This window comes from Dermacentor andersoni, chromosome 5 (assembly GCF_023375885.2).
Source record: "Dermacentor andersoni chromosome 5, qqDerAnde1_hic_scaffold, whole genome shotgun sequence".
Classification (NCBI taxonomy): domain Eukaryota; kingdom Metazoa; phylum Arthropoda; class Arachnida; order Ixodida; family Ixodidae; genus Dermacentor; species Dermacentor andersoni.
The window spans coordinates 18,960,005-18,974,769 of record NC_092818.1 but is presented as its reverse complement, the minus strand read 5'-3'; the positions used below and the strand labels follow the sequence as shown (position 1 = coordinate 18,974,769).

At 44.4% G+C, this 14,765-nt stretch overlaps 1 protein-coding gene across 4 annotated transcripts in view; it reads right to left on the bottom strand.

Moving 5' to 3' along the window:
* Positions 1-12,563: 12,563 nt before the first annotated feature.
* The window catches only part of LOC126529930 (uncharacterized), a 150,315-nt gene continuing 148,113 nt past the window's right edge, over positions 12,564-14,765 (bottom strand). For 3 of the 4 annotated variants that reach the window (XM_055070132.2, XM_050177390.3, XM_050177391.3), the window contains one exon: positions 12,564-14,269. In XM_055070132.2, the coding sequence (XP_054926107.1) occupies positions 13,881-14,269 (389 nt within the window). In that variant the 3' untranslated portion in view covers positions 12,564-13,880. The remainder of the gene's footprint in view (positions 14,270-14,765) is intronic. The other variant, XM_050177393.3, reaches the window with a different exon arrangement.

Here is a 14,765-nt window from a genome sequence, read left to right as displayed (position 1 = left end):
CTTATCTTGGTCATTGTTGAGTGTTTTTGTGTGCCTTCGTGTTGTCATCGGCACAGAATTTCATGCATTGTAGTAAACTCTATGGTCACTAATGTGTGTTTCAGATAAGGCCGTCTTGCAGTATGAAGTGATTGGCCCAAAAACGCTCGATCTGGTGCACACAGAAGTTCCCGAGCCTTTGCGAGGCAAAGGCATTGCGAAACACCTAGCCAAGGTATGTCTAGTATACGCAGAGTGGCATACTGACACGTGAACGTCACAGCGATGTCTTTCGGCAATCGTTATAACGAAGTACGCGTTTCTGTAGAGTAGCAGATATCATGCACGCTTTTGGGTTTTTCTTTTATAACGGCCAGCGGGTACGAACCGTCTTGTTTTGCCACCATCATCTGTGCATAAACACGCACTGACTTAGTTTGTCAAATGTCATTGTGCACCGATTGCAAATTTATTTTGGGTGCATATGCACGGCGTCGTAGCCAGTCGCAGCGTGTGACAAGAAAATTTGGAGGCGAGTAACGGCTAGAGCAAAAGTTAGGATGGAAAGAAAAAAAGTGTGTTGTAAGGGGAAGGGGGGTACTTACAGTGGAAAAGCTGAATGGATGATGGAAGAGCGATATAGTATATAAAGAGAGGGAATGAATGTGCAAAGAGAAATTTTGCAAGGGTGAACAATTCACCTAGACACCTTTGCTTTGTTTCGTGAAGTTCAGAGCGCGTTTCTGGTGGCAATGAGTAGAAGAGATTGATGCAGCGTGGCTAGTGGTCCCGATTGAGATCAATGTTTAATGAAAAGGTATAAGAATACAATCATAGTACACATGTTGAGACAGAGAGAGAAAGGAATTTACTTACAGAAAGGCTGATCGAGGCTGGCCTGAGCCAATATAGGTGCTCTGACCTGCTACACCACATTGGGGTGAGGGATGCGGAATAAAAGCAATGATGATGAGCAGGCACACATGCTGCAGCAGGACACCTGTAAAGGATGCCTCTGAAGTGTGTATTGAATTCTTGCAAACAGGCGCGAATACCCCGCTTGATTGTGTCATGCGTAGCTCTACTTTCGAACACTGGACCCAACCAGACTGACACCATTAAGTGATTGCATTAGTGGAACCCAGAAATTAAATTCCGTTTGCCTCACAAGCTCAGATGAAACCAAACAAGCATAGGTGGAAAGTTTTCATTTTACCAGGGGTAGGGGGAGGGGTACCAACTTTCGGAACCACACACGCACATATTATGGTCTGTGCAGAAATTTTGCCCACAACTCGACGGTCGGCATTTCGCTGTTGTTACCAATCATTCCTTATGTTGGTCATCAACGATCAATAACTTGTCAGGACACCTTGACCGCTGGATCCTCAGATTACAAGCATTTGATTTCGATGTTTGTAAGTCCGGAAGAAAGCACCAAGATGCCAACGCACTTTCTCGCTGCCCATTACCGCCATCTTTTGATCACATTATGTCACCTTGTCAACTTGGCCGCACGGACGTCACGTGTTCAGTGTTACCTGTTGGTTCCCTGACCCTGTTGCCATCCAGCTGCCCTTCTGTGTTTTCCACTAACTGGCGCACTGATCCATATTGCCACGACATCATGGATTGCCCCATTTGTGTTTCAATCCCACCGAAATCCAGGCTTCAAAAACAGCTCAACCTATTCAAATTAAAGGCGATGTTCTCTACCGCTACATTTTACCCGGAGGGCCATCGATGATTTCCTGTCATTCTGCGTTCTCTTTGTGCTGAAATTCTCCAGGCTCCTCATGACAACCCGACATTTGGCCACTTGGGTTTCCACAAAACCCGTGAGCGAATACGCGGCCAATTCTTCTGGCCAGGTCTTTCAGCTAGCGTAGCTCGACATGTCCCCTTGTGCACTCTTTGTCAATGTCACAAGTGACCTACCACTGCACCCGCCGGAATGCTACAACCACTACCTTGCCCAGCAGAACCCTTTGTTGTCGTCGGCATTGTCCTTTACGGCCCTCTCCGGGCCACTGCAGACGGCAACCGATGGCTTGTCACTGCTGTGGATCACTAGATGCGGTACATGGAAACTACCCCTGTCTACTCAGGGACTGCTTCATAAGTGGCTGCCTTCTTCCTTCAAGCTGTCTACTTATGCCACATTCCTCTCCTGCAGCTGCGTTCTGGTCGCCGCTTATGCCAAGTACCCAGCACCTCCACCACTTGGGAAGCAACGGTTTTATTCGATGCATTTATTCCAAAAGCACAAGCTAGCACGCTGACAAAGAAGGTGCGAACTGATGGTGGTGGTTATGTACAGATGAGGAAGATGACGGCCATAAAATAAATGCTCACAACACACACACACGCACACACACAAGAAACATTGTGTGGTCTCGAAGAATTACTCACTGAAGTGACAGCCTTATAAGAGTAGTTACAAGACCTTATAGTAGGAGACAGTTCAAGTTTACAGCCCGAGTCCCCGCGTGCCACCAAGAGACTGGCATCTCTCGGTGGTGAAACCTCCCATCATGTAATTGTCTTATACTTTGCTATCTCTAATACAGCTTCGCCTTTCCGGCGAAACTGCAGCCTCTTTTATTTACCGTGAGTGTGAGTATAAATGCTGCTGCGCATAACTGCTATCGATTCTGATATTGAGTGAATCTGGCTTGTCGTCATTTCGGTTACTGAGTGAATTATATATATTTATGACCTCTTCATGAAAGTGGCAATGTTTCCATCCGTAATAAATGTAAATTATTAGAAGTATTCTTTTTCTTCAGTCATTAGTATTGCCTCCTGGAAAGAGGATAGTATTATCATTCACCTGCATTTTACACGCTGTTCGCAAAAGACTCTGCCGAACAGGTCACTGAAGTCTGCAGGTTTCTTTCAGGGTCAAAAAAGCATGCAAAGCAATTTGAAGCGAGGTGAACATACAGCAACATATTCATTCTATATATACATAGGCTATCCATACCATTAGAAATAATTGTTAGTTGGCTATGCCTTCTCTTTAAAAGATTCAATAAACTTTGTCCTGTGTATATATTAAATATATTGCATCTGTGCAACTAAAAGTAAAAGGTTGAAGTGAAAAAATACAGATGAGATAGCTGCCACTGGGTGCTTCTAATGTACTTGTCCTCGTATTGTCAGAATTTGCAGAAATAAAGCGAACGTACAAATGAAAAGCTGTGCACGTCCATGCCAACAAGGATGCAGTAAGCTTTTAGCAACAATAAAATTTTTAGTGAAAAGGTAGAGGCAACCTCAAATGATGTGGATAACAGAACTCTGGTAATGACACTTTAGGGGGGGGGGGGGGGGTTAATGGCTTCGGAAGGGGGAGGTGTAGAGCCCATCCCCTCCTCCCCGCAAATCTCTGGAGGGGGCTCTGGCCCCAGAGCCCCCCCCCCCCCCTTCTTGGTAGATGCCTATGCAATTAAGTATGGTGCGCTGGGTTTGCCTTGGTGTTGCATTATCTGGCCATTATACGGGCCTCATAGGTTGCATGTGACACTAGTATAAATTGTAGCTGTCAGGTGCCAGAAACACCTGCACATGTGTTTGCATTTGTCCTGTGAATGCGTGAGAGTGGCAGAAACTGGTCTCTTCAGGCTAATAGGAATGAAATATGCAACATTGTTTCTTTTCTCCAAGCTTCATGGCCTTCCTGATCTTAGCGTGTCACACAGAGACACAGTTGCCTGAAGTTTCAGAATCACTGTTCGAATGTTCCAAGCATGTTGCTGTCCGGAAATGACCGCGCAGCTGAAACTTTGACAAAAGTAACCATATGCCTTTGCAGTCTTGCAAAGAGCAGTTAGTCAATCAATTTGGACAATGTTTAATCATAAATGTGATGCCTGATATGGTCAAACCACTTATTACTGAAAACATTATTATGCTGTTGGAAATATCATTAAATGAAGGTTCTTGCATGTAGCAGTGCAAGTAAGTCCATTATCGCATAGGTTCAGCAGAACTCCACAAGGTGAAGCAATTAAGTTTCACTGAGGCAATCTTGCCATCTACCCGGCTGCATTGTAATGCTATTTCTCTGGGTTTAACCATATAAATGTTTGCGATGCCATCTTCAATAAATTTTTAGTGCGACACAAGAATAATTGCACGCAATATCTTTCCTGTTCCATATTCAAATTTTTTTGCTGCATAATGTGATTTTCACTTCATATCTGTATTATGTCTTAATAATTTAACATTACCAATTATTTATTTCCTTTTAACTTACTTTACTCAAAATAATAAAAAAAAGATTTTTTGAACCCTCGTACCAACCTATTTGTTTCCCACTCTGCAGAGTAGGCTGCAACATTTCACCATAAGGAACAACCAACCATAATGTTACGAAGGGACACATTTCGGTGTTCTTCAGTAATTGACAAATTTTATTTGCAGCTGGAGACCGTAAGTGGCACCACTGCCTATCAGGGGTAGTTGCTCGAGATAGGTAACCAGGAGGCTATCAGATGGCAGTGCGAAACCCAGCCAACTTCAAATTGATGGATGCTTAAAACCTGTGAATTATTCAAATAGGTTCTGTGGAAACCTGCAAGGTGGTTGATAGCATGTGATCAAATAGACAGATTTCAACATGTTCGGAGGACTTGTGCTGTGACCCTCTTGGTGCCATAACAACAGTAGTCCTCACTGATTTCTCACTGTTCGTGGGTTCAAAGCAATGCTCAGTGGGATGCCAAGCACTAGGTCATTGTGGATTTTTCCAGTGAATTGCGAAAGGAACGTGGGCAGTGCATTATCTCAACTCCACTCCTGTTGTGGTGTAGTAAGACTCATCACTCACAACTAGTAAAACACAATGGTATAGTAAAACTCATCATGAATTTCGTCTATTGTGTGCCCTACCCACAACACGTATGATGTCACAACCTTGGAGCTGTTCTTTGCCATACATTGAAGCAAACAATGTTTGCCTGCAGGCTGCTCTCGACTACGTGGCTGGGAAAGATATGCAAGCCAGAATCACGTGTCCATATGTTGGCAACTTTGCGCAAAGTGACACAGCAAAGGAGCAGTACCAAAACAGCATTATTAAGTGATGTCGCCTGCTTTGATCTAGACATTACAGCCTTACTGTGCTGGAAGTAGCACTCTGCAGGCATTTTCACTGCACGTAAAGTACATTAAAATGAACGAAACTCTTTCGCAACTTTCCTTCTGTAGCATACTCACCCAACCTAGCAGCAGGTCCCCTGTGCTTGCCTCCAATATAAAGAGAATGGCATCACTTTATTATCCTCATTGCTGGAGTGACGAATGCTGCCATCTGCATCCATATTTCGAGTAGGACCATGTGCCAACACCTTTTTGCGTGCAGTTGAAACAAGCAGAAAGCATGTCACAAGACTGTGCCTTATTTTTTTTATTTTTTTTACGCAGAACACCAATAATTCTGTCTTACTTGTCTGCTTTAACATTTGTGTGGCTGCATTAACAGGAAGAATTTTCGAGCACATTTCACATGCCAGTTTACTGTTTTGCACTGCAACGTTGGACATGTCACCAAGCCTGGTCCTCTCTCTCTCTTTCACGAATTGTACTTTTTGTACAAACTGGGAGCCAAGACGTCCAGTGTGTAATTGACGTGGTAAAGTGAATGTCTTGGGTAGCCTTGCAAAGGCATAGCACAGCTAGAGAACGTTAAATTATGAATGTTGATAAAAGTTAACAAATGTAGGTAAAGGTGCATGCTTATGCTAAAGAACAATGCTGCAGAAATTCTGAGAATCATCTACTAATGCTGAAGCATTCTTTGGCTCGGCTGTTACTTCACTTTTGCCTGTTTGCTTTTCCTAGCTTATGCATGTCTACCCATCACTTTTCCATGGCCAAAAAAATTAAATTCGTGTACTGAACAGTGAGGAGATTGCACCTTCAAAGTGATCGTATCAACCGAGCTGGAATGCCATCGCAACTGGTTTCACCGTACCCGTTTCTTCCCTTTTTATAAATGTCATTTTCTCTTTTCCATTTTTTGTTACGACCTTGACACGGCGACGTGACCAGTTTTAACGTGTTAGCGTTAAGGGCCCCGCGTCACAAAAAGTACGATGTTGGCGTCGGACGTCGCTTGGCGAAAAATCATTCCAAACCACAACCATGCAGACCCTCAGCATGGCGCAAATGCGTTACTGAACTAATTGAACTGCTCAAAGTAAAATACTTCAGAAAAATTGTAAAGTACGATTTAAACACAACCTACAGACATGATAGCACCGGAGTTTAATTTGAATATATCAGAAAACATAATTCTGTTACGCAGAAACTTAAACACAAACCCCTTTTCCGAGCGGCGCGGCCCGTTCAGTTTCTTGCAACACCACCATCGAGCTCACCTCCACACAACCGCAAGAAAGCTGTGATTGCTGGGAAGCGTGACAAGCAGTCAATCTATCGCATTCCACTCTTTAAAGGCGAAGCTTAAGCATCCTCCAAATTTTTTTTTGAAAGTTTTTAATGCCACCAATTATTTATTATACTATTATCACTTGTACCAATCAGTAATTTTTATACTCAGCAGCTCCACAGCAGGCTTTTCTGCACACACTCTCCTAATGCGGGAAAGTAAACTTTCAAGGCGGCTTGACGAGAGCAGTTTTCTCTCCAATCTTGCTTTTTTTTTTTTCAATTGTCCCTTATCTTTTATAAAGCTACCAATAATCTACCTGTGCACTACTGTAACGATTAAATGTCTTAACCTCGCAAATTACGCATTTTTTGTGAAGATACAAGGCATTACGCTTTTCGCGTGAGACAGATTTTGCTGGGGTACTCGCCAAAGAAGGTTTACCCATTAAAAGCCACTCCTTCTACGAGAGGAAGCTTGGCAAGCCAGAAAATACAAAAGAGGGATGGTGACACAACCTTAAAGTTCCCACACCAGTTCGCCTGTGCAGTCGTGCATTTCAAAGGTGTCTAAGGGGTTGGGTGAGTTCGTAATACTTAGAAGTCAGCGCTTTCTCCTCGGCACTTTTCCTAAAGCCATTCATATGCTGTACAAAACACCGTTTTGAAGGTGTTTGTTTGAACCTTGTTAATTATCCGTAAAGCTGTACTAGATTGTGTCCTAAAAGAGCTAAAGGCTCAACATGGAAGGTTTCAAAAGCGTTAACAGAACCCGATCACAAGGGTCAACGTGCAGGAGCCGCATTTTAATGGGAGTGAAATGATAAAAAAAAAGCACTTGTTTACTTAGATTTAGGTGCAAGTTAGAGAAACCCAGGTGGTAAAAATTAATCCAGAATCCCTCGATATGGCGTGCCTCATAAACTGACCATGGCTATGGCATGTAAAACACCCAGGACGTTCATTGCCTTTAAGAACTTTCACAGAGCCACAATAGAGAGTTTTAGTTTAGGGGACGCAAGCGACTTGTGTACGCAAGAACTAGGGGCAATGGTACTGCGCAAGCGCAGACCCAAACGTAGAGGTCTGCGCATGCGCAGTATCGTGGCCCCTAGTTCTTGCGTACGCAAGCGACTTGCGTCCCCTAAACTAAAACTCTCTAATAAATCAAATATGAAAAATACCAGCGCTGGGGTTTCAGCATGCAATCTTTGCTAATAATCAACCTATTACTGTAGAAAATAGGTTTTTAAATAATACCTTTCTCTATTTAATAATGTTGCAGTAAAATCCACAATCACAGCTACTGTTGCAAGCACTTGCTGCAGCTATTTTCGCCGCCACCACAATGAAACTAATAGCGTGGTCATAGTTGGGCCTATGATTTGGTATAAAATCCATGAATGTTCGACATGAGAGAAGTTTTGCTTGTTACAAATGCAGCGTATTTGTTGGAGTATCCAGTGCTTCAGCTGCAATGGCTGTGGTTTCCTCAGTGTGAAAGTGCAGTGTGCACAATGCTCACATCTCTTTTTTTTTTTTTTTTTTTGCTCTGAGTTCCTGACAATTGGGCCATGCAAATAGTTGGGCTAGGACTCATAAATGTTTGAGAAAACGTAAAAGAATATAATATAAAGAATGTAAGCTGTGGCTTGTTCGAGACCCCGAGAAAGCGGAATGTCTTTCCTGAGAAGACATGTTAGTGGTCGGGCTATGTCTGCAAACTTTGACAAATCGGTGGAAATATGGGCACAATCTCACAAAGCTTCGAACATCCTTGGCGTAGGTTGGCACACTATGACAGCGCGAACCTTGGCGGGATCAGTGCGGACGCCAGATAAGTCGACGAGATGCCCGAGGATAGTAATTCGGCGGCGACCGAAGTTGCATTTCGAAGAATTCAGTTGTAGCCCAGCCGCACAAAACATTGACAGGATGGATGAAAGACGGTGCGCTGAAAATGTTGGAGAGACCATGATCCCGTCGTCCAGGTAGCACAAGTAAACAGACCATTTAATGCTACGAATAGCGTATCCATCATTCCCTAGTAACGTGGCCGGGGGATTGCACAAGCCAAACGGCATAACTATGAACTGATAGAGACCGTCAGCTGTAACAAATGCAGTCTTTTTGCAGTCCCTGTTGTCGATGGCGATCTGTCAAAAACCAGGCCACAGGTCTGGTTTCCATTTGGGTTTTGATACGAAAGTGTGAAATGGCCTACTGAGTGAAAACGCTGGCGTCTGTCATCTGTAGCAGCGAAACCACAGGTAGATTTCCATTGGCTGCAATGCCATGTCAGGAGCGCACCTTGATGGAGCAGAGCGGGTGAAAGGGGACACCTACTGCCCCGGTAGCACCCCAGGTGTTGCGTGAGGGAAGCGGGCATTGCCACGACACCACGTCACCCTCGCTCTCAGAAGGCTGTGTTATCCGCACAAGCTCTCACCTGCGTTCTAAGTGCAGCTCGGTAAGGCTAAATCAAAATGCACTTTCTTGCTCGCGAGGAGTTCAGAACTCAAAGGAAAGCTCAGCGGCTCAATTAGGCATTAATGCTTTTGCTTTCACAACTTGTAACAAGTGCTCAGGTGTACTCAGATTTTTTTTGTACCTTGAGTGTCTACACGTGGAAAGATTGGTTGAAATGGTTGCCATTCATCGGCTTACAATGACGGAATGAGTAACACTGTAAAGTCAAGCTTACATCTATATTTCACTCAGCTGCGTCTGTACCCAACCAGCGATTTTTTTGTTTTGTTTCTCGCTTATCATCTTGGCATTGCGTGTTGCTGTTGGCAATTTATGTTGTGTGAGCTTTGGCATAATTGACTGTGCCTTCGGAAACACACTTTAATACATATTAATTCCTGGACATGTGTTTTCAATGATAAAGCTGCAACAGATACGCCTTCGGAGACTGAACAGGATTGTTTGCTCCCAATTACCACATGGTTAGACCATGTGCTTGCACAGAGTACAACCCTTTCCACAGCCTGGTACAAAGGCAGACGCTATGTCAGTAAAACAAATGAATCGACAGAATTGAAGCAAAATGCAAGCGAAGCGAGTTTTATTTTGCAGTGACTGGATAACTGAATGTGTTGAGCTATGGCTCGTACTATCAGTCACACTATCGCTCACCACCAGATTGCACCACGGTGCATTCTGAAATCCAGCACATAAGGCCAAATTGGACTTTAAAAATGCATTTCGAGGAAAAAAACAAAGCGTTTAGCCCAGTACTAAAAAAAACTTCGCTACAGAGCTTCAAAACTAAGGTGAATTCCAATGGCAGATTTCGAGCACTTCCGGTAGTAGTTTTACTGCTTTCACTTTATTACCTTAAAGTCCCCACTGTGGGGTATTACATAAGGGGTGGGTGTACAAAAAGGAAGACACATTAACCATTCATGACGAGTAGTGAGCTCTTACAGCATCAATGAAGGCACGTGGGTTGGTGATGGCCACGACAACATGGAGAAGGCCATTCTAGTCTACAGTGGTGCGTGGAAAAAAAGACGACGAAAAGGTGAGAGTATGGGTTCAGGGGCGAGCAATATTTAGGGTATGTCCTGTACGAAATGATATACGAGCTGTTGGTAAGATGTAAGGTATCCGATTGAGGGAACTATGATATATTTTATAAATTAGGGATAGACTAGCAATGTGCCAGTGACAGTAAAGGGGGGCAGACCTGCTTCTGCCTTTAATGAAGATACACTTACGTTGTATGAATACGATGAGAGGATGAACATAGTAGCACGATTCTGCACCATCTCTAGTATATTGATAAGATAAATTGGGGTTCCAAATTGCCGACACATATTTGAGTTTAAGCGAATTAGAGACTTGTATGCAACGAGTCTAACATGGGGAGGGGTTTTCTAAATGACATCTGAGGAAACCTAGGGCTTCGTTATTAGATGAGGTGTTGTTGGACACATGCAGAAGCCAGTCAAGATCTTGAGAGATATAGTGACACCTAGATGTTTAAGGGAATTAACTGTCTCAATGAGGGTGCTAGCAATTTTGTACGGAAAAACGAGAGGGTTACGAGAACGAGTGAAAGGCATTGCTTTACATTTAGTGGGATTTAGAACCATTAGCCAACGATCACACCAGTTTAGGATATTATTTACATTGCACTGCAGTGTGACCTGGTAGTTGGTGTTAGTTACCGATTGGTAAATAACAATTGTCTGCAAACATGTGAATTGTGCAAGAAATTTCCAAGGGCAGATCAACAATGTGTATGAGAAACAATAGGGGACCCAGTACGGAGACCTGGGGGATGCCAGAGGATACAGGAACATGGTTAGAGGCAGTGTTATTGATGCATGCATACTATGAACGGTTAGTAAGGTCATCAATTGAAGTCATAGCGCTTGATTGACAGGCACATGAAAGACGACAGGACATAGCACACGTCCTGTCGTCTTTCATGTCCCTGTCAATCAGGCACTGCAACGAATCAACTAGCCCGAAAATCTGCACTCCTGATTAGTAAGGAATTACCTAATCCATCCTAAGACAGCTGGATGCAAGCCCAAATGAGAAAGCTTTAATAGTAAACATTGGTGGGGTACTTTGTCGAATGCTTTAGCGAAGTCGAGGAAAATCACGTCAGTCTGTATGTTAGTATCTAAGTTTAAGCGTAGGTCAATAGGCTTGCTCCGCAAGGAGCAAGTTTACCTCCTGTATATTGGCAGATTGTGAGCAACACTCACCGTAAAAATTGACGAAGTTGACCGGAAGTCGCTTGATGTCAGGCCACCCAATGCCAACGTACCGCTATGGCGCATGCCTGTGAACGCGAATTGCGGTCTCTCGGAAGAAATTAGTGGGGCTTCGCATCATCAACTTGTGTTTTTAGTGCTTGTGGAGAGTAACGATTCATCTAGCTCAAGTTCCAAATTGACCAGCGAGGACTCTGGCGACGAAAAAGCTTCGGAAGCTATAGTGTATTGAAGCAAGCTTTCGGCATCATGTTTCGGCCGCCAGCCGAAAGACGAAGTTACGCATATTGTCGATGAGGTCGTTCGCCAATATTTAGATGAATAGGTAACAACGGCTCCTTTTTGGAAGTTAGCATTCTGAGAGTTTTTACTTTTGTTGATGAACTGCAGTTCCCGAGGAATTTCAGGCTGTCTTGATGTGTTGCTACCGAAATGATCGCAGGCTTTGCTGCGTCCCTGATGTTTCCGACACAGAGTGACTGCAGACGATAGAAGCAGATTTGCATGCAGTGCGACTTCCATGCTAAAAGGCTAAAAGAAACCCAAAGCTTCTAAACATAATGCAATTGCGAGTTCAAGCTGAAAACGGCGAAAACCGTGAGGAATGCTGGGCACTTTCGGAAGCAGGTGTGCTCTAGCACCCCCTGCTGATTGCTCTGGCGGAAGTGCCCCCGTTTCAATTGCAGATTTCGTTCTGTTGCCCTCTGCCATAGTGGAGTGCTCTAGCGCAGAGTTCGTCGGCCATTCTGAATCTGCCATTGGAATTCACTATAAGGTTCAAAACTGTACAATAGAGCAGTACCATCACTTTGACGATCTCCCGTATAACTCATGCACGGTGAAGCCGAACATGTGCTTGTAGGTTTTTGCATGACGATGTGCCCAGCTTGTCCTCGGTAGGGAAAGATTTAAGTAGCCCACAACACTGGTATTGGCATGCAACAATGTTGTGAGTACTTTCTCCCAAAATAGACTTTCAAGCAGTCTGGTGCACTGTTGGGATTGGGTGTAATAGTGGCAATTGATTTGTTAACAACAATGCCGATGCTTTGGCTACTAGTGTTGCAGATGTCATTTGTGATTACGGAGGAATCAGTGCATGTGCCATGTGCATCTGGCACATGGCACATGCACTGAGACTGTGTTCAGTCTGAACATTATATACCTTTGGTGGCTCATGTTACCTGCCAATTCACATGTAGCTGTGCCTTGCATTGCAGGCAGCCTTTGATTATCTTGTCAGCGAAGACCTCCAAGCAAGGCTGTCGTGTACCTACCTGGTTAAGTATTGGAACGAAACCCAAGACCCAGAGCACACAAAGCACATAATGCAATGACGTGCTGAAAGCCCCGTGCATGTCTATAGCGTGCTGTTCTGCTCTTCTCGGTGCAGGCTTGAAATAAATCACTTCAGACAGAAGATGGAAACACAAGTACTACAGACAATCAATGTCAGCGCTAAGCTTATACTTTGACATGTTTATTGCCTTGCAGAGACACTAAAATACACTCACATTGACATTTCTTTTTCTTTTGCTTTCTTTTAGTGTACTTGGCCAAAGCACATTTATAACAATTGCGCAACAGTCTTCAATTCGCGCAACCACCACGTATATATTGCAAACAGATTTTTCTAATAACAGGCTGTTACAATGACACTAGTTACACATCTTGCAGTTCAGTGCAAATAAAAACAAGAAGGGGAGGAATTACACAAATCCACCCGTATATATTTTGAAAAAGTGCTCATTATGTGTCTGGACATTTAATTCACTGCACAGCGCCCATGGCACCTTCCAGTGAACTTGACTTCGTTTGTTCCCTGTTGGGACAAAGGAGGCATCTACCCATCAGATCCGATACACTACAGGCCCTGAGTCATCTGGAATCTGAGGAGAAAAAACACCCGTATTCATGCGCATCTGGCACATGGCACATGCATCAACACCACCAACATGAAAAAAACACAGTCGGGGCCACACTCTGCCCATTTTGAGAGTTGTTCCAGACAAAAAGAGAATGCAAACGAAATCATCTGGAACACAACTTAGTTTCAACAGATTGCACACAAAGAAAAGCACTCATAAATGAGACCATTAAGTAACAAGTAACCAATTAACTCATGAAACAACTAACAAAAAAAGGCGAAAGCCCAGAACTAAGTTTTTCTTGCACAAGCCAAGCCAGGCACCCAAGCAAGATGGGTGAGTGAGTAGGGCATTCTCTACTGCCTTTCAAGCAAACAGCAAAAGCACACAGCTCTTGCATCACACACAAAACTGTCACACCCAACAACCAAGGAACTTGAAGTGATGACACATTCCACTCGGGGTAGCTAGCAGATTTAAACTGCCTGCCAATGCTTAGGCAATAACAACAACAGCAACAATAAAAATATTAATGCAAAGGAGAAAAAAGTCACCTAGGTACTTCTTGGGCCAGCTTCCCCTAAAACAGGAAACGGCACAGTGCACAGACTTGCCAAGCAAAAATAAAAATTAGCTAAAGTACACATACTCCCGTAGTCAGCCTGGAATGTCACCACAATGCTCTTGCACATCATACTAAGACAGCAATGGGGGGAAAAAATAAAGAAAAAGCACATCAGTCACCGGCATTCCAGTTATTTTTGTATCTGTGTGTGTGTGTCTCGACGTTCAGTGTCTGCGTGTAGACCCGTTACGAATATCACTTTTCGGAGAAGCCAGACAATGGCTGCAGGCCTGAGGAGAGGGGAGTGAGATCTTCGCCGCACCCTGCTGCTGCCACTCACAGTGCCCCCTCGAAGCAGAGCAGTTTCTTTTTCAAGAGGACGCAGCTCTTCTCCAGCCGGCTTCCGCCGCCCGAAGAAGAATGGCCGGCAGAGTCTTCCGCCAGCGGCCGAGGCCGAGCTGGCAGTGACTCGCCGTTCCTGCTCTCGAAGCTGCGGTCATTGTTGTTGGCCTCCGTAGTCGACTGCACCTTCGATGTGAGGTCCCTGACCGCACCACAGCTGAGCGCGTGGTCCCCGAGCAGGGCCGGAGAGTTGAAGCCCAAGCCGCAGCTGGAGCACGCATTCTGTTGCCGCACCAGGTGCTGGCGCGTCTTCTCGTGCCGACTGAGATCGGACTGCGTCACCGCATGGTAGCTGCAAGCGCGGCACAGGAACTGCCGGATTCCTGTCCGAGGAAAGGAGCGACAGTCTTGTGGTGACAGTGCCGCAACAAACTGACAGCTGGGCAAGTTGGTATCACTAATGCACAGTGGAAAAGAAAGAAACGAATGAGTCGAGTGCAAACTCAACTGTTTTACTCTTTCTTTCTTTTCTTTTACCGAGAGGCTTTTACTACCAGATATTTGGTTTTTCACCACCAGGTGCAAGGTGGCACTAGTAAGAGATGTTTTTACTCCTGGAAGGGAGTAATGGTGCCAGCGCTAATATTCACACATGCCATTCTGTGCTTAAAGTGGGATATCTTGCCGGGTTTGGAAGTTAACCATACATTGGTAGGCTGGTTGACTTTGTGAACTCATAATAAAACAACAAATGAGGAGCGCGGAGCAAAATTAGTTTTGAAGAAAGACTTAGAAACATGGATGAAAATAAACGAGCGGCTAAAGCGCTCAAGTATCTGTACCTCAAAGGCACAGATGTGTGTGTGTGTGTGCGTGCGT